General features: G+C 46.9%; 1 protein-coding gene across 1 annotated transcript in view; it reads right to left on the bottom strand.

Annotated features, from left to right (window-relative positions):
- LOC145360718 (RNA-binding protein with multiple splicing 2) overlaps nucleotides 1-21,008 on the bottom strand; it is a 120,297-nt gene that overhangs the window by 19,477 nt on the left and 79,812 nt on the right. The window contains exon 6 of the mRNA XM_080216095.1: nucleotides 14,427-14,572. Coding sequence (XP_080072221.1) covers nucleotides 14,427-14,572 — 146 coding nt within the window. The remainder of the gene's footprint in view (nucleotides 1-14,426; nucleotides 14,573-21,008) is intronic.

The following is a 21,008-nucleotide window of genomic DNA, read 5'->3' as shown; positions in this document are numbered from 1 at the left end:
GATTCCTTCCACAGTCCAAAAGACGTGCTGGGCAGGTGCTAAATTCTCCCTCAGTGTGCCCAGTGTGGCAACTAGGAGATTTTCACAGGAACCCTACTTGTGACACTAAATCTATAAAACGTGGATCGGAGCAGTCCAAGAAAGCAGTTCAAGGGCACTTCAATCTGGCCTCTCTTGCGACACAAGAATGAAAAAAAATAAATATGATTGCATTGTTGGAGTGCTTGCTTGAGCAATTTAGCAACTAGTCCCTACAACAAGTGACTAGCTCTTCAGAAGAGGGAATGAGAACCCTACAAAATTCAAGCCTCTTTCTTCTAGACTTTACATGGAGTGCGATATATTGTACTCATGTGAATGGTGGAATGAACCAACTTGAGACACTGGAGTGGATGCACTTGAACCAAGTGCTATATTGTGGCCATGAGTTAATGCTTTTCAAAGCTGTTCACTAATAGAACCGGAGAGACTAAGTTGGTCAGGATTGTATTCACTGCAGTTAAGAGTAAGAGAGGATCTCATAGAAACTTTATAAAATTCTAACAGGGTTAGACAGGGTAGATTCAGGAAGGATGTTCTCGATGGTGGGGGAGTCCAGAAGTACAGGGTCATAAGTTTGAGGATAAGGGGAACTTTTAGAACTGAGGAAAAATGTCTTCACCCAGAGGGTGGTGAATGTGTGGAATTCATGACCATGGAATGTAGTGAGGCCAAAACATTGAGATTGAGGAATTAGTTATTGCTCTTGGGGCTAAAGGGATATGGTGGAAAGGTGAAAAAAAAAATCAATGATCAGCCATCATAATAAATGAATGGTGGAGCAGGCTCAAAGGGCCAACTGCTGCTTTCTATATTTACAACACAAAGGGGCCATTCAGCCCATCACATCTATGCCAGTAGAAAAACCAGTCTAACCCCACTTTCCAGTATTTGGTCCATAGCCCAACCGGTTACTGTGCGAGAGTCCTACATTTTCTAAATGAGTGAGGGACTGCTGCCTCTACAACCCTTTCGGGTAGAGTTCCAGGCCCCCACCACTCAGTGGAAAGCTTTCCTCATCTATCATTGAATCTATATCCCACCACCACCTCCCTCCCCATCCAACTTTAGAACATTACAGCACAGTGTAGGCCCTTCGGCCCTCGATGTTGCACTAACCAGTGGAACCAATCTAACGGCCCTCTAACCTAAACTATTCCAATATTAACCTCGTCACTGCCAAGCTAAATAGGCCCTTCCCATGCCTACTATTTTGCCTCCCTTCCATCCCCACAACTTTGTACATCTCAATCAAATCTCCCTCAGCCTTTTGACATCACTGGAAATTTTCCAGTCCTGCCAACATCCTCTAACCTCTAGTCCAATTAGATTCTTTCTCTAATGAGAACTGCACACACGATAGACTTAAGACCCTGGCAACCAGATAAAATAAAGCAGCAAATTAAAACGGTGGTCGCCTCACTGAACATGTACGATGAAGGATTTAGGATTAATTTTAGTAAGTCAAAAGCTGAAGAGAAGTTTGAAAAAATTGCCTTATTCATTCATGGGACATGGGCGTCGCTGGCTGGGCAGCATTTATTGCCCATCCCTCGTTACCCAAGGGCAGTTGAGAGTCAACCACATTGCTGTGGCTCTGGAGTAGGCCAGATCAGGTAAGATGGCAGATTTCCTTCCCTAAAGGGCATTAGTGAACCAGAAGGGCTTTTCCAACAATGGTTTCACAGTCATCATAGATTCTAGTTCCAGATTTTTTTTGAGTTCAAATGCCACCTGCCATGGTGGGATTTGAACCCTTAACATGGATGGAATGGAATTCAATTCTTGGGAGCACCACACTTTAGGAAGAGTATATTGGCCATAAGGAGGAGTGCAAGGGCAATAAAGCTGGCCAAGCCAACAACAAACATCCCATGAAGAATATTAATATAGAGCAGCATGGTGCAGTGGTTGGCACAGCCAAAGGTGTGGGTTAGGTCTATTGGCCATGCTAAATTGCCCGTCAGGGGCACTAGCAGACAGGATAAGTGAAGTTATGGCTAGAGAAGGATCAGTTACAAGGGGACAAGTTAGGGGGAATTGAGGAGAATAAACAAACTTTACTCAGGAGGGTGTGACAGTCTGAGCTGACTGGGAGGGTGGAGGCGGCAGGATGCCTCATATCCTTTAAAAAAGAACCTGGATGAACACTTGGCATGCCAGAACATCCAGGCTCAATGGGCCAAGTGCTGGGTAGGTGAGGACTTTGTGTCGGTGCAGATACAATGGGCCGAAGGGCCTCTTCCGCATTGCAGTATTCTGTGAAATGGGAATAGGGCCTGGGTGGGATTGCTGTTGGTGCAGATGGGCCAAATGGCCTCCTTCTGCACTGTAGGGATTCTATGATTGCACCAAGACCCGTGACATTTAGACAGACCAGTTCACCATCATGAGTCTCAGATGGGCCAATATTAATCAGTGAACATTGGTACAGTAAGCATCTGACTCCCTAGGGCTCCTTAAAGCCACACTTGTCAAATACTTGATGTTGAGGGTTGTCACCTTCATCCTTTGGAATGCTGCCACTCAGCTCTTTTGTCCATGTTTGAACGAATGTTACAAAGTCAGGAGCTGAGTCATCCCAGAAAAACCCAAACTGGGCATCACTGAGCAGGTTACTGAGCAGTGTCACTTGATGACCCCTTCCATCACTTTACTGGTGATGTAGAGTAGACCGATGGAGCAGTAATTAGCTGGGTTGGATGTGGTCCTGTTTGTGTACAGGGCGTACCTGGGCAATTTTCCACATTGCTGGGTAGATGCCAGTGTCGTGACTGTAGTGGAACAGCTTGGCAAGGGGCACATCCACCTCTGGAGCACAAGTCTTCAGTATTGTTACAGGGCAACAAGCCATTACCACTTTTGACCAGGTCATATTTTGCATTTGCCCCTTCACAACAGTTCCTTCTTTTCAATCTCTTCCAAGGGTCTTGGGCGGCAGTGGTTAGCACTGCTGCCTCTCAGTGCTAAGGACCTGGGCTCAATTCTGGCCACAGGTCACTGTGTGGAGTTTGCATCTGTGTGGGTTTCCTCCCCCAATCCAAAGATGTGCGAGATAGATGGATTGCCCATATTAAGTTGCCCCTTAGTGTCAGGGGGATCAGTGTAAACACGTGGGGCTATATTCTAGGTGGGATTGTTATTGGTGCAGACTGGATGGGCCAAAAGGCCTCCTTCTGCACTGTAGGGAATCCTGTAGTAAGAGGTCTCAACACCAGGTTAAAATCCAACTGGTTTATCTGGAACCACAAACTTTCCTCAAATCCCCCTAAAATGTCCCACTTTTCACTTGTCCCCTCGCAACTGACCCTTCGTAGCCATGTGAGTGGAGGTTAGGTCACAAACATGGCATATACAGAAAGACAATGGCAAGATACTTTGTAGAAACTTGGTGTATCGATGTGCACGATCTTCTTGGAGATCCTCTCCGCTTTGATTTTGCGATTGTGTCTTTGCCGTGTTTTGGTGACCCTCTCCCTCCCCGATCTGATGAAGGAGCAGCTTGCGATTCCAAATAAACCTGTTGAACTTTAACCTGGGTGTTGAGAGACTTCTTACTGTGCCCACCCCCCGTCCAACACCAGCAGCATAGGGATTCTACAATCTTAAACACTTTTGCACGCTCTGCCTTTTTAAAAGGTAGCCAAGGATCCCCATATGCTTGTGTATCTCACATTTGGAAATTGTGTGCATACAAACAACCCTAAATTTTCTGTTCCTGAAAATATTTTGCCAAGAGAGAGGGAGTCAGGGAAAAAAAATGCATCTCACTTTTGCCAGGAGCTGTGAAAGCTATGAAAACACAAGCTTATCAGCTCACAGTACGGTTTCAAACTAATGAAATGGCAGCTTCCAGCTCTGAACTTATGATGCCTAAAGTCTTGAAAGCTTTGCTTTTAATCTTGGCAATTTTAATTACTATGGTAACCAACTTTTGTTAGTCCACGCCTTCATTTTTGAGAAGCTTAAGTGTCACGTAAGAGTGAACTTTGGTCCCTGAACCAAATGGGATTCAGAGTTGTATTAAAAAGTTTTGTAAAAAGTTACCGCACAAAAATTAGTTTTCAATGGGTTTGAGTCCTAGAAATTTCATCCTCATTCACTGTACAAACACACTTAGAAGATTTAGAATCAGGATGCCCACAGAGCAGAGAGGGGCCATTCAGCCCATCGAGCCTGCACTGATAACAATCCCACCCAGGCCCTGTGCCTGCAACTCCATGTATTTACCCTGTTAGTCACCCTGACACTGAGGGACATGGTCAATGCACCTAACCAGCACATCTTTGGACTGTTGGAGGAAAAACACACAAACATAGGGAAAAGATTTGCCTGTGAGAAGTTTTCATGGGCACTTGAACCAGGATTAAACCCAGGTCCCTGGTGCTGAGGCAGGAGTGCCAACCACTGTGCCACTCAAGATGGGCTGCAGAGGCTTGAACTGAATATCTGTGGGTTCTGGATTGGTTGGACTCTTCAGTCAATATACCCTCTTATGGTGGCACAGTGGTTAGCACTGCTGCCTCACGGAGCCAGGGACCTGGGTTCAATTCCCGCCCTGGGTCACTGTGTGGCATCTGCATGTTCTTCCCATGTCTGCATGGGTTTTCTCTCAGTCCAAAGATGTGGGGGTTAGGTTGATTGGCCATGCTAAATTGTCAGGGGGGATTAGCAGGGTAAAATATGTGGGGCTATGGGATAGGGTGTGGGGTCAGTACAGAATTGATGAACCAAATGGCCTCGTGTATTCTAGGGATTCTGTGAAAACTCAACAGCCCATCTGTGGTTCTGGACAATTTTCAGGCAGGGTACAACCACCATTAGGAAAAGTTAAACTTTGACCTCATCTCCCGGGGTAACTCCAGTGTCCGGCTAGCCCAGAGTAAAAAATGGAGCTGGACAATATTGGGAGTTTCTTGCACATTTTAAATGCCTTGCCAGGAACACTCACTCCAACTCAGAAAGCTGTTCATTCACTTGAGTTGTATCAAATTACAGGACCTTATCTGTAAGTTTCTGCTCCAGAATTCATCAGGAATCTATCCAGCCTGACAGTGCAGAGTAAGTTCTTAGCCAAAAATGGGAGTGTGTGTGTGTGTTGAAGTTGTTTCCTTAGCGTTTTGAACAGAACACACCTGGAGCCATATGGACCTAATCTTGGGATTGAGGGGGGGGGGGGGGGGGGGGGGGGGTGCGCAGAATGTGCGCATTGGACACCGGACCCCTGCCCTCAAGACAGAGGTGGAAATTGCCCAAAAAGTTGACTTCTAGAAGTTTCGAAAACCTCCGGGTAGCAATTCCCCTGCTGTCTGGGGCATTCCAGGCTCCGACCCCAGCCCGGATAGTTGCTGTGCAACTGTTACAGGTTGTAACTGAGGGGCAAGAGGACTTACCCCTCCTCCCTCAAATCATGCCCCAACACCCAAAATATACCTCTTCCTCCCCCCACCCTTCCAATACACCTGGCCACCCAACACACACCCCCCCCCACCCCCCCCCCCCCACATCCTCTCTACCCCCCAAAACCACAACCCCTGGCCACCCACTCACCAGAAAGTTGGCCTCAACACTTCCCATCCACAAGCTAGCACCATAAACTAGTTAGAGGCACGTCCAGTCTTTCCCCTGACTTTAGAGCAAAGAAAATTACAGCACAGGAACAGGCCCTTCGGCCCTCCAAGTCCACACCTGCCATGCTTCCTGTTTGAACTAAAGCCGCACCCCCCCCATCCTTCCATGGATCATATCCCTCCATCCCCATCCTATTCGTGTATTTGTCAAGCTGCCCCTTAAAAGTCACTATTGTATCCACTTCTACTCACTGCCAGGGGCGTTCCAGGCACCACTCCAGGATTCCTGCAGGGATGCCACACACTTTAAAAAGTATTGGAGCACCTGGGAGATAGGCACAGCACTGGCAGCTCGGAGTTTTAACTCAGGTGTTCAATTCCTGGCTCTGGTCACTGTGTGGCGTTCCAGAGAGTTATTGCAGCAATGTCCTATATAGATCCAGCAAATTTGGTTAGTAGGTGGTCTCTAGTTTGACCTTGGCTGTTCTCAAATGTTTCCAGAAGATCACGAGACCTATCTATAGTGGCTCCCAATGCTGGCTTGGGGACAGAATCTGGTTATCACGTAGACATGCAGTACTTTTTGATACTGGCTCTGGAGATGGTATCTCGTGCCAAAGCCAGCTCAAACCATGTTCAGTGTATTCCATGTGCTGCATCAATTCAACATCTTTGATAAGGATCTGGCACAGGAGGAGCTTGGGTGACAAACAAGTAGGCCAATTGGCCCCTCGAGTTTGCTCCGTCATTCAGAAAGACCATGGTTGATCTGATTGTAACCGTAACCCTCCATTCCTGTGTCTCTTTCACCCTCAAGGGTGCCACAGTGACAGTTTGACAAACACACAAAGAAAGCACAATCTGCAGTTGGTGATTGGATTTACAAATTGGTCAAACTTAAAGCTGTGTAGCGGTAGAGGTTAGCTGCCTCAGCACCAGGGAATCAATCAGGTTCAATTCCTGACTTGGGTTGCTGTCTGCATGTTCTTCATGTATTTCCTCTGGTTTCCTCCCGCAGTCCAGGAGACGTGGTTAGGGTGCACTGACCGTGCTAAATTCTCCCTCAGTGTACCCAAACAGGTGCCAGAGTGTGACAACTAGGGATTTTCACAGTAACTTCATTGTAGTGTTAATGTAAGCCTACTTGTGACACTAAAAACTTTAAAGCTTAATCAATAACCTTTTACCTTGTTAATCAAGAATCTATCCAGCTCTAAAACTATTCAAAGACTCTGCTCCCACTTCCTTTTGGAGGAAGAAAGAGGTTCATCACTTGCAGAAAAATTTACCTAATTATCCTGTCTTAAAAAGAATGCTTTATTTTTAAAATCAGTGACCCCTGGTTCTAGATCTCTATGATGTGGAGATCTAGAACCAGATAGCACTTTAGTATTATGTAATCTGTGTGTGTCTTTATATGCCCTGTTTGTGATCAGAACTCCCCACTCAAACGAATGAGCAGTGCCCCGAAGGCTAATGGTGTTTGCTACCAAATAAACCTGGACTTTAACCTGGTGTTGAGAGACTTTCTACTCTAGATCTCTGACCAGAGATGACATCCTCTCCATATCCACCCTGTCACTGCCCCTCAGGATCTTAAAAGTTTCAATGAAGTCACTTCTTACTTTTCTAAAAACTCTAGTGGATACAAACCCAATCTTTCCTCATAATGCAATCTGCTCATTGCTGGTATTCAGCACATTTACACATTTGCTTGGGGCGAGTGCTGTACACAATATTCCAGATGTGATCTCACCATGCTCTGTATGACTGAAGCATAATGTCCCTACATTTATATTCAATTCTGATCACAAATGCATAACATGCCATTAACTTTCCCAATTACTTGCTTCACTTGTATATTAGCCTTTTGTGATTCACGCACTAGAACACCCTGATCCCTCTGTACCGCAAGAGCGCTGCGATCTCGTAACATTAATAAATAAAACAAAAATCTCTGCTGAAATCTGTAATGTCACAAGTAGGCTTACATTTACACTGCAATGAAGTTACTGTGAAAATCCCCTAGTTGCCACACCCTGGCGCCTGTTCGGGTACACAGAATTTAGCATGGCCAATCCACCTAGCCAACACATCTTTTGGACTGTGGGAGGAAGTTCGGAGTACCCGGGAGGAAACCCACGCAGAAACGGGAGACCGTCTGTGTGGAATCTGCACAGACAGCGACCCAAGCTGGGAATCGAACCCAGGTCCCTGGAGCTGTGAGGCAGTGCTAACCACATCTTGTGGGTCACGGTTGTCAACAGGTCATTTGTATAGATGTTTGACAGGATTAGGGGAGCGCCGAGCCCTGTGGCAGACCAATGGCCATTCTTCTCCATGCACTTTACCCCTGGGTCCAAGACGGGGCTCCAAATCTGTCGCAGAGCACGTGTTTCAACAACTGCCCTGACACAGGTAGGAAGCATTCTGGACAGAATGAGCAGGCTGGCAAGCCACACCATCATTAGGCAGCTCCAAGGTCCAGGAACGTTATGCTGGTCTCCGGGTTTCTCTACATTACTGGAAACTAGTAAGCAGGGGACGGTCTCTCCTCAAGTGCTGCTAAGATACTGAGGCACACAATAGCTGGCTTCCAACGCAGCATCTCTTCCAGATTTTGGAGCAAATGATTTACCCCACACCACATCTTTTGGGAATGGGTTTGAGCTTGGATTCTTTTGTAGAACCAAATTAAGCAGATACGAGTAGGGGGCCTTTTCAGGAATACTGTTGTGATCTTATCCCACCACTTGGCCACATTTCAAGCCCCTAAACTTTTTCTCCAGCTCTGAAGGGGATTGGAATTACTGTGTTTTGCCCTGTCAGCAGCATTGCCATTATAGATCAGATTTCTTTTCCAATCTCCCTGTCACACGGGAGTGAGTGACTAGCAGCTTGTTCGGGGAGATGGAAGGCCAGTTCTGGACAGCTCCAGCATTTGACTGGGATGAGTGAAATTGGCCTTGCCATACTGACACTATAGATTCAAAAACCCACCAACGCCTCTACGTTCTCAGGGGACTAAAGGAAATTTGGCATGTCAGCTGCGATTCTCACCAACTTTTACAGATGCACCATAGAAAGCATTCTTGGTACCACAGCTTGGTCTGGGCTTCTGCTCTGCCCAAGATCACAAGGAACTACAAAGGGTCGTGAATGTAGCCCAATTCATCACGCAAACCAGCCTCCCATCCATTGACTCTGTCTACACTTCCTGCTGCCTCGGAAAAGCAGCCAGCATAATCAAGGACCCCACGCACCCCGGACATTCTCTCTTCCACCTTCTTGTCAGGAAAAAGATACAAATGTCTGAGGTCACGTATCAACGTGGAAATAGCTTCTTCCCTGCTATCAGACTTTTGAATGGACCTACCAAGGTGATCTTTCTCTACACCCTAGCATGGCCAGTCCACCAAACCTTTTGGACTCTGGAAGGAAACTGGAGCACCCAGAGGAAACCCACACAGACACAGGGAGAACACGCAAACTCCACACAGTGACCCAAGCCAGGAATTGAACCTGGTTCTCTGGCACTGAGGCAGCTCTGCTAACCACTGCTGGCCTACAATTCTGCACTCCTTTTCTTCTCTATGAACAGTATGCTTTGTCTGTATAGCATACAAGAAACACCACTTTTCACTGTATACGCGTGACAGTAAATGAAAATCGCTAGCTGACTTGTTTCCCTATATGGAGACAAGTGATGGAGATGTGTCCATGGGTCAGTGTGGCAATAGCCACAAGGCATGACTGTACGCAGCTTGGCAATCGGCTCACTAAGGTACTTCTATGGGGATATATAGTTACAATGATGCAGCCCGAGGTCTCACTGCATTTTGGCTAAACTGATTTCTAGAAGTGCCATCATCACTGCATGGTGACAGTCAATGTGAATGAACAGTGACGTGTGTTTCATGGGAAGTGGGCACCCCCACTGGCTGGGAGAGCAGTGACAACCCATCCCCAAACACCCTCCATTTCAGAGGGCCAACCGCATTGCTGTGACTCGGAGTTACATGTAGGCCAGGCCAGGTAAGGGCAGCAGATTTCCTTCCCTAAAGGGATATAAGTGAATCAGATTTATTTTAAAAACGAGGATTGACAATATTTCATGGTCATTTCGACTAATTTATAGAATTCAAGTGTCACTCTCTGCCATGGTGGGATATGAACCAGGATCAGAATTCCTACAGTGCAGGTGGCTGCCATTTGGCCCATCGAGCCTGCACCAGTCCCACCATACCCCTCCCCATAACTTTATCTATCCTGCTAACCCCCCTGACACCAAGGGCCAATCCACCCAATTTGCACATCTTGGGAGTATGGGAGGAAACCCACACAGAGGATGTGCAAACTCCAGGGACCCAAGTTGGGAATTGAACCCAGGCCTCTGGCGCTGTGAGGTAGCAGTGTTAACCACTGTGCTACTGTCCCTCGATTACTAGCGCAGTGACAATATCCCTACACCACTGCCTCCCCTTTACCATGTGTGGGAAGTCACCCAGGGTTAGACACTGCTGGTTGGGGCTTGACCATCAAGGGAACTGACCCAGGGGAGGAGAATTTCTCACCCCATCTGATTGAATGGAGCATTCCCCATTGCTTGGGGGTCATATCTTGGGTTTTGCAGGAGGTTGGGGGGGGGGGGGGGGGGGGTGTGGTCATTACTGGAGACCTACTCTAGGAGCTGACCACCACCACTGTGTGGGTGGAAGTCTCCCAGATGGGTGCTGGCTGGATGAGATGGGATTGGTAGGATCTAGGAGGTTAGTATGTGACTGCAATATGCAAACATCCAACAGGAACACTGGTCTCCTGCACACTGTAGGGATTCATTTAGCCCATTGAGTCTGCACTGACAACTATCCCACTCAAGCTCCATCCCAGTAACCCCACATATTTACCCTGCTAGACCCCTGGCTCCAAGGTGCAATTTCAGCATGGCCAATCCAACTAACCCACATCTCTTTCAGGGGTGAGGGAAGGCAACCAGATAAATATAGGCAGCTAGCTATTGTTCAGCACACGTAGGTCAAACCCTGTTGTGGACTGTTAGGCTTTAACCTGGTGTTGAGATTTTTACTACAAGGCACTAACCACTGTCCCACTTGGAGGAGGGTTTTTCCCTCTTGGTTCCCTCACCACCTGCCACAGGAGCAGGATAACAGCCAGCTCAGTCAGGTGGAGGTGCTACCAATCCAGTCTTGGTGATGGACACTGACATTCCCCACCCAGAGTACACTGTGCCCTTGATACCTTCACTGCTCCCACCAACTGGGGTGTTCAACATGAAGTACAGATCTGTCATAAATCACAGAACCCTATAGTGCAGAAAGAGGCACTTTGGCCCATCGAGTCTGCACCGACCACAATCCCACTCAGAACCTACCCCCATATCCCTACATATTTTACCTGCTAATCCCTCTAACCTACGCATCTCAGGACACTAAAGGGCATGGTCAATCCACCTAACCCACACATCTTTGGACTGTGGGAGGAAACCAGAGCGCCCGGAGGAAACACAGACACTAGGAGAATGCGCAAACTCCACACGGACGGTGACCCGAACCAGGAATCGAACCCAGGACCCTGGAGCAGCAGTGCTAACCACTGTGCTGCCCCATCTATCATGAAACTTCAAATGAGTCCAGAGGACATTTCCAGTCACTTGATATAGGGTGGGATATGTCAAGTAGTATCGCAATCTGCCCCATTTAGAAATGTTCATCCTTTTTCACTCAGCTTTGATGTACAGCTCTCCCAACAACCCATCTGCATTGCTCAAAGCTGGACTTAGAATTCCAGTCCCTTTAGGGCTGGATTTGAATTTTGGTTACTTAAACTGGGGTAGGAGGCAGTGCCCAACTCTCAAATTCAAAAGTAATTCAACAACCCCAAGTCAAAACCAGTAAGTGACCACAGCAACTCCAGTATTCCAAGGAACAGCATGAATACTTTGGGTCTCTGATTAGCAGGATACAGATTTCAGTAAGCACTAGTCAACCAGATCACCACTCAACAAAACCAGTGCTAAGGTCATCGCAGAAACTCACTCAGATCTGGCTGGGTCTTTGTAGAATCCCTACAGCGGCCATTTGGCCCATTGAGTCTGCACCAACAATCCCACATTTTTACCCCACTAATCCCTCTATCCTGCTCATCCCAGGATACTAAGAGGCAATTTAGCATGGCCAATGCGCCTAACCCACACATCTTCTATAAGAGAAAACAGAGACAGGTCAGACGGGAGAAAGGAACCCCAAAGATTATTCCACTAGCAGCTCCCGAGGGTAAAGATATTTCAGGTTTTAGACAATCCAGGAGCTCAGTGAAGAGAATTAGTGGATATGTAATCATAGTTCTTTAGGGGATCATGATTGGCATGGCCTTATTCTAATACATGTGACAATAAAAAATCAAACCGCATTGCTCAACATCATAACAAAACTTAGTAAAAATACCGGAGATTAAATGGAACAAAATCAGGTGGAGATATAACCAAGATGTCCTCTGTTCAATTCCTCCTACTTGCTTACAATGCACGTTAGCAAAAAGTGGGGAATTGTTTGTTTTTTCTTTGAAAACATAGGGTAAACAGGACCAGCTAGAGCCACAAACTAACCTTGGAAATATGGCCACCACATTCAAAACTAGACTCCAAAGTCAGTGGCTCAAATCATGGGGAAGTTGTGGGAGCTTCGAATGCAGCCAGATTGTGGAGTTCATTTTAGATGAAAAGATATCTTCAAGTGTGTACCAACTGAGGGTCCGTGAGGAGAAGCAGAGGCAAGGGGAGGAGGCAGAGGCAGCAATGGCATGCAGATGGAGTGAAGCAGTGTCCTGGATATTGCATTGACAAGGACATTACCAGATAAGATTATACCCTTCAAACTTGTGGACCTGGTTCTTGGTTATTCTTCTGACTATCCACTCTGTCCATGCCCCTCAATCTTGTAGGCTTCTATCAGGCTGCCCCTCAACCTCCATCATTCCAGTGAGAACAAGCCAAGTTTCTCCAACCTCTGCTCATAGCAGATACCCTCCATACCAGGCAGCAGCCTGGTAAATCTTTTCTGTACTCTCTCCAAAGCCTCCACATCCTTCTGGTAGTGCAGTGACCAAAATTTGAACACTATTCCAAAAGCAGCCTAACCAAGGTTGTAACATGACTTGCCAATTTTTAAACTCAATGCCCCAGCTGATGAAGGCAAGCATGCCTTCTTGACGTGGCTGTTAGTGTACGCTTAAACTGGACCAACTGACGGGCAACACGACAGCTCAGTGACTATCACTGTTTGTCATGCAGTTACAGGGACCTGGGTCGGATCTCCGGCTTGGGTCAATGTTTGAGTTTGCACATTCTCCTTGTGCTTTGTGTTTTCTCTCCGGGTGCTCCAGTTTCCTCCCACACCCCAAAAAACATGCTTTTAGGCTGACTGATGTCGATAAATTGTCCCCAGATTGGATCTCCCTTAATCTGGTGCACATAATTCCCTAAATTTGCACCCCTTTAATCGTGGAGTCCACTAGATGCTGACAAAAGTTGTAGGCAGAAGAAGGACTTGAATAAGGCACTCAGTGTTAAAACGGGCAGCGTTTCTTGTGCTGTTCTTTGTTCTTGACTACCTTCTCCAGCTGTGTTGCCACTTAGTGGCCAGTTTATCTGTACACCCAGATCCTGCTGCCTATCAATTAAGGGTTCTGCCATGTGCTGTACATTTCCTGTCTCTATTAGACCTTCCAAAATGCATTACCTCATTTCATATAATCTTAAAATCACTGCAGTGCAGAAGGAAGCCATTCAGCCCATCAAGTCTGTACCAACCACAATACCACCCAAGCTCTAATCCCATCACCTCCTGCATTTACCCCAATCCCTCTGACACTAGGGTCAATTTAGCAAAGCCAATCCACCTAATCTGCACATCTTTGGAGTGTGGGAGGAAACCCATGCAGACACAGGGAGAACACGCAAACTCCACACCATGACCCAAGCTGGGAATTGAACCCAGGACCACGGCCGAGGGAGGCAGCAGTGCTAACCACTGGGCCACCCTTAAACCACGTTTGTGTCGTCATCTCATGGCGCTTTCAATGGTAGATGGCGAGTTTGTATTAAATGAAACACCATCTGCTGCGGTGGGATTCGAACCCACGCCCTCAGACCCTGGGGCTCGGGATTGCAAGTCCAGTGACACCACCAATTTGCCACTGCCTCCCCACATTTGTACCTGTGACAATAATAACAACAAGTCAAACAAACAATTGAAGAAACAGCAGAGAAAATCCCATTTGAAGCAATGCAAAGTTCCACACACACCACCAGGGGAAAAAAGAAAGGTTATTAAACAACAATGCATCCAACATGGAAAGGAAAAAAAAATCTAGATTTTGTTTTACTTACTGAATGTGTCTAATAATCCATTCTTGCTTGGAGTTACCCTGCACAACCACAAGCCATTGAGCCCTGAAAATAAGGCGTGTCTAGTTCATTCTAGACTAGTTACAGCACCGGTTACTGCCCCCCTAGATCCAAAATGAAAGTAGGGTGATCCATGCAAAAAAAAAATCTCTTGTCTTAATGCAGTAAAGGGGGGGGGAGGGGAAATGCGGCAGATCAGTCGGACAGGGCCTGTGTATTAGTAAGAAAACAGTGGCCGATCAGGTTCAAAATGAAAGGGTTCTTCGTGAGCACGACAAAAAACAAAAAGGGGCGGGGGGGAGAATAAATCAGATTCAAAGGAAGAGAGAGTCAGGACCTGTGCAGAGAGGTGCTGGGAGTGATCTGTTGCTGCCGCAACTACCATTAGTTACCTGAGCGTGAAGTGCAGCAGCTGCAGCAGCAGCGGGGTAGGTGAACGCAGCATGTGGAATGGCAGGGGTCAGTTCTGTTGTGTACAGTGGGTAAGGAGCCCAGGCCTCTGGAGATGCAGGGATCAGTGCGGTTCCCGCAAGGTCATCTGAAACATGGAGAACAGGGTTTAACAAGGTCTGAGCCAGACACCCTCGAGAAGGGGGGAAAAAGTTGTTAGCGTCGCAAATCTCTGACTGTAACTCCAGCGAAAGCCGTGTCCAGGCGACAAAATACCTGCCCCTCAGCATGGAAACAGGCCCAACTTGTCCATGCCACCCTTTTGTAAACCACTAAGCTAGTCCCAATTTGTCCCTCTGTACCCATGTAACTGTCTAAATGCTAACAAATTGTACCCACCTCTACTGGCAACTTGTTCCAGACACACCACCCTCTGAAAATACCCTGTTGGTTTTTTAGATGTTGTTTCGAAATAAGTGGAGATGCCAACACTGGACTGGGCAGAAGTAGTCTCTCAACACCAGGTTTATTTGGAATCACAAGCTTTTGGAGCACTGCTCCTTCATCAGGTGAGTGGAGAAATAGGTTTCACAACATGGCATATGTAGACAAAGGTACCATTGCAAGATTACGTTGTTTTCTTGCACTTGTGTCTGTCTATATATGCTGTGGTGTTTCTGTGAAACCTATTTCTCCACTCATCTGGTGAAGGAGCAGTGCTCCAAAAGCTCGTGATTCCAAATAAACCTGTTGGACTATGCCTGATTTTTAACCACAACACCAGGTTAATGGTTTCAATGAAAAGAAACAAAATGCTGGAAAACCTCAGCACCTGTGGAGAGAAAGACCCAATTTGGAGTCTTGGCTGAAGACTAATCAGAATCCCTACAGTGGGGAGAGGCCATTCAGCCCATCAAGTCTGCACTGACAATTCCAGCCAGATCCTATCCCCATAACCCCACATATTTGCCCTAATGCCAGGACACTAAGGGGCAATTCAGCATGGCCAATCAACCTAATCCATCCCTCTTTGGATGGTGGGAGGAAGCACCTGGAGGAAACCCACACAGATATGGGGAGAATGTGCAAACATCTCAGACAGTGACCCAAGGCCAGAATTGAACCCAGGTCCCTGGCACTGTAACCATTGTGTCACCGTGCTGTCCATAATCCAGCCTCAAAGTGTTGGCTCCATTTCCTCTCCGCAGGTGTTATCAGGCCTACTGAGATTTTCCACCTAAGGATTGCATCGTTACCCCTTCAAGTCTTACGTAACTTGATGTACACAAATTTCCTTCCCATAGTATAACAGAGAAAAACTGCCTCCACCAAGATCAGAGGATTGTCACCTGCGATTGTGGGGATCCCTGAAGGTTTCACCCCCTATACCCCAACCACTGGTTGGCCAACACAGCCATCCTGGTGGGGCCCACTCTCTAACACCAATCGGAAAGCAAAGAGGTGCCATTATTATTATTCAGTTGGATGCTCTATTGCCAGCCATTCACTTCTCCTTGTTTATAAATTCAAAGAAAATGATAAACGGAGGTGGGGGATTCTCCCATCCCACCACAGGAATTGGACCTCGCAAAAAAGGTCTGTTGATCTCAGGCAGGATTAGCCAGTTTTTGGGGTGAGCGCAGCCAGAGAATTCCACCCATAAAATGTATTCAAGAGGCAGCTAGGGGCAAATGGGATCAAAAAGAAAATAATGAGGGGCATCGATCAGCTAGATGGTCAATATGTTTCCCCAAAGGCATAGGTTTAAAGTGAGGGGGAGAGAGAGACAAGTGTCCAGAGGGTGGCAAGTGTCTGGAACAAGTTCTCAGAGGTAGTAGTAGAAAATTGTCTTTTAAAAAGCATTTAGATAGTTACATGGGTATGATGGGCATACAGGGATGTGGGTTAAATGTGGGCAATTGGGATTAGCTTGGGGTTTTAAAAAAAAGGGCAGCATGGGCAAGTTGGACCGAAGGGCCTGATTCCATGCTGTAAACGTCTATAAAACTCTAAGTTGAGGGAAAAAGGAGGATTAGGCTATTGGGTTGGATGATCAGTCAGGACCGCAATGAAAGGCAGAAGCAGGTTCAAAGGGCTGAATGGCCTCCTCCTGCTCTTATGTTTCTATAAATTTTTTTTTTGAATAAGTGCCCCAATGATTTGCACACGACAATCCTGGAGATTGACCTTCTGTTCCAGGAGGGTCCAGGGCAATCCTGGAGATTGACCTTCTGTTCCAGGAGGGTCCAGGGCAATCCTGGAGGGCTGTCAGAGGTTCACAGCAAAGAAACTGGCCCTTCAGCCCAACATATCCATGCTGCCCCCTTTTTTTGTTTTAAAAGCCCCTAAGCTAACCCCAATTGCCTGCATTTGTCAACCCTGCAGGGGAGAATTTGGGATTGGCAGAACTAAAATGGTGGTTTGTCAATTTGGAGAGATATTTTTGTCTCGATTAAACAATTGAGCAGGCCACCTCACCCAGGCAAAATCCACAATTCCAATTGGTCCAGAATTAGCCCAATTAGTTTGTTTTGGTTGCTGCCAGAGCAGAGGAATTGGGAAATTTAGGTTAATTCCGGTTTTCTGAAAGCTCTCTCGTTTATTGTAACCAATCCCAGGACGGCAACCAGAACAGAAAATCCCTTTTACATTCAGCATCCTATTACCCCAGGCATGCGGCCCACATATTTCAAAGAGAAAGCAAACTTTCCCATTCAGAAGTCCAGCTACAATATTCCACAATTAGGTGGCTGAAAAAGTTTTATTAGTGCCACAAGTATGCTTACATTAACACTGCAATGAAGTTACTGAAAATTCCCTAGTTGCCACACTCTGACACCTGTTCAGGCACAGAGAGAGAAGTTAGCATGGCCAATGCACCCTAACCAGCACGTCTTTACGACTGTAGGAGGAAACTGGAGCATCTGGAGGAAACTCACACAGACATGGGGAGAATGTGTAGACTCCACAAAGTGATCCAAGCCAGGAATCAAACCCAGTTCCCTGGCGCTGAGGCAGCAATGCTGACCAGTGCCATGCCATATTTTTCTCTTTCCTAGGCCAAAGAACAGCCCAGTGGGCTAACTTTACTCAATGCCCTCAAAGCAGACAGTTGGAGTGTGCACATTCTCCCCATGTCTGCGTGGGTTTCCACCCACAGTCCAAAAGATGTGCAGGTTGGGTGCATTGGCCATGCCAAATTGCACCTTAGGTGTCCTGGGATAAGAAAGAGAGGGGGATTAGTAGGGTAAATATATGCTGCTGCAGGGATAAGATCTGGGGTGAGATTGTTGCTGGTGCAGACTCAATGGGCTGAATGGCCTCCTCGTGCACTGTAGGGATTCTATGGTTTCACCAGAACGGGACTTGCAGGTTGAGCTGCTTTCTGCTTACACTAGCGAGGAAGCTTCAAGACCGGGGTGACTGACGCACAGCCGGAATATCAGTTGTCTTCATTACAACAGCAGGTGGGAGACACAAAAGGTGTCAGCTTACAAATACTTGAGTTTGTGCCAACATGGCATTAACCAGTCATCACCGCTCTGGTTTCAAAATTAATCCCTTTGTTCCCTGCAAGGCAAGCAAAAAGCTCACGGAACGCAAGGCTCCAGAAACATGAGGGGGTCAGGTATCTCTCATGGGCTCAGGATCCCTGATGCCTGGAGCATTTTTGGGGCCTTGCCCCATGCCAGAGTCTGGGACCCCAATGCAAATTGCGCAACGTCAAATATGTGCGAGCTTGCTGTCAAGTTTAAAACAAGCCCCAAGACTGGAGGGCCAATGGAAGGCCCAAAAGCAGAAAAGTCAGCACCCCCAATATTAAAAGAAAGACAAAATATTGGGAAGGGCAGCATGGTGGCACAGGTTGGCACTGCTGCCTCAGTGCCAGGGGCCTGGGTTTGATTCCCAGTTTAGGTCACTGTGTGAAGTCTGCATGTTCTCCCCATGTCTGCATGGGTTTCCTCCCACAGTCTGAAAGACGTGGGGGTTAGGTGCATTGGCTGTGCTAAAATTTTTCAGTGTACCCAGAGTGTGGCAACAAGGGGATTTTTCACAGTAGCTTCATTGCTGTGTTAATGTAAGCCTACTTGTGACACTAATAAGTAATAATGAAGCCTGTAAAACTGCATGATAGATAAATTTCTAGACAGGGGTCTCCCAAAAACAGAGGAACGCTGTGGGAGAGTTTAATAATTTAAAATTGGGAAAACCTATAAGTGACCCAGACCGAGGGGCAACAGCTCCTCAGGAGAATTGGAGGATGTCTTCCTTGGGCCTTGTTTAGGCTTCAGTGGCAAGAGTGGCTTCAGGGATGAGGGATGGCCCCCTGCTCCCCTCACATTAAGTGAGGAACTCTAGTCAGCATCTGCAGAATGGCTGAAATATGCCTTACATTTGTCCCAGTGGACTGACACCCCACTGATCCCTGCCTGGAACAGAAGGGCTCGCGGGTAAGACCATAGCGGGAAGAAGGGGGAGAAGAGAAGGGGGAAGACTGGCACATTGATCACAGAATCCCAGCAGTACAGAGGGTGGGCTGACTTCAAGTCTGCACAGACCACAATCCCACCCAGGCCCTAATCCCTACAACTCCACATATTTACCCTGCTAATCCCCTGACACTAAGGGGCAATTTTGTCAGGCCAATCCGCCTAACCCACACATCTTTGGGCCCTGGGAGTAAACCAGAGCACCCAGGGGAAACACAGGTAGATGGAATTGGGGTTTCTACAAGTTGTGGGCTTGTCCTCTGCTCTGGCTGCTTCAGGGAGGATAAAAATTCTCTTAAATTTTTGTTTGGTCTTATTCAAAGCCTCAAAGCTGAGGCAGATGGGCATTCTCCTCCAAAACAGGCCCTGACCACAACACTAAGTTAAAGTTGATGCCAAGTAGACTCTTTCCATTAACAGCAGGGAGTGCATTACCTCATTCAATTTGGTTTTAAATCTATTTTAGCTACACTATAAGAATCTACAGCCCTATAATGAAGGGAGGAACTTCAAAGAATCTCGAGTGCAGAAGGCTGCCATTCGGCCCATCGAGGCTGTACTGACCACAATCCCACTGTCCTATTCCCATGTATTTACCCTACTAGTCCCACTAAAGGGGCAATTTAGCATGGCCAATCAACTTAACCTGCGCATCTTTGGATTGAGGGGAAACCCACGCAGACACAGGGAGAGCGTACAAACTCTGCACAGTGACCCAAGCCAGGAATTGAATCTGCGTCCCTGATGCTGTGAGATGCTAACCCACCAAGCTGCACCAAAGTGGTTTCAAAGTAATCTAGTTAAAGAGGTGAGTTAAAGCTTCTGCCACTTAAAGCCCAGGAGAGAGAAAATGAAGATTCTGTTCTGGCCAACATGGAAAAGTGGGCATCTGGAGACTAATTCAGTGCACAATCCTCAAGAGACCTTTTGGCCAGATACGCAAAGTTACCCTTAAAAGTTTATTAAAGCCACCACCTAAATTTTGCTGCTTAAATCTAATGAGTAATCATATCCCCTACAAGAGAACATTTTTGAAAAGTTTGTTTCAATTAATAAACGAGGCCAAAAGATCCCAGATTCAAGTCCAGTTCTAAGGAATTAAGAGCATCTTCCCTGTGGAAGATCTTATCCTTCTTGCATCAGAACATAGAATCTCTACAGTGCAGGAAGAGGCCATTTGGTTCATCAAGTCTGCACCCATCCAGGCCCTATCCCCATAACCCTATGCATTTACCCTGCTAACACCCCTGACACTAAGGGGCAATTTAGCATGACCAACCCAACCTACACATCTTGCTGGAAAAGGCCTTCGCATCAACCGGTGATTGTGGTTAAACTGGTACCATTGCTTGTATCCAGGACAAGGGTACTGGAGAGAGGATGACAGTGGTTAACACTGCTGCCTCTCAGTGCTAGGGACCTGGGTTCAATTCCAGCCTCAGATCACTGGAGTTTGCACACACTCTCCATGTCTGTGTGGGTTCCCTCCGTTTTCCTCCCACACTCCAAAAGACATGCGGGTTATGTTGATTGGCCAAGCTAAATTGACCCTAGGTGTCCAGGGATTAGGAGAGTAAGTGTGTGGGGGTCACAGGGCTAGGACAGGACCTGGGTGGGATTATTACTGGTGCAGGCTCAATGGGCCAAATGGCCTCCTCCTACACTGCAGATTCTATGCTTCAAAGTAGTAATGTTTGATGATAGAGGCTGGGGAACTACACTTTATTCATTGTGGGACATGGGTGTCGCTGGCTGGGCAGCATTTATTGCCCATCCCTAGTTGCCCAAGGGCAGTTGAGAGTCAACCACATTGCTGTGGCTCTGGAGTCACATGTAGGCCAGACCAGGCCTGTAGATTTCCTTCCCTAAAAAAAGGATTAGTGAACCAGATGGGTTTTCCAATAGATTTTTAATTCCACATTTCCATTACTGAATTCAAATTCCACTGTTTGCCATTCGAACCCAGGTCCCCAGAACATTCACTGAGTTTCTGGATTAATAGTTTAGGGATAATACAACTAGGCCATTGCCTCCCCAACACGGGTTGGGCGTTCCCACAGCACTGATGGCAAAAAATGCTCGTTCCAATTGAAC

Source organism: Carcharhinus amblyrhynchos, chromosome 32 (genome assembly GCF_965287045.1).
Source record: "Carcharhinus amblyrhynchos chromosome 32, sCarAmb.v2.hapA, whole genome shotgun sequence".
In the NCBI taxonomy this organism is placed as follows: Eukaryota; Metazoa; Chordata; class Chondrichthyes; order Carcharhiniformes; family Carcharhinidae; genus Carcharhinus; species Carcharhinus amblyrhynchos.
The sequence above is the reverse complement of the archived record's forward strand: the minus strand, read 5'-3'. Positions and strand labels throughout refer to the sequence as shown.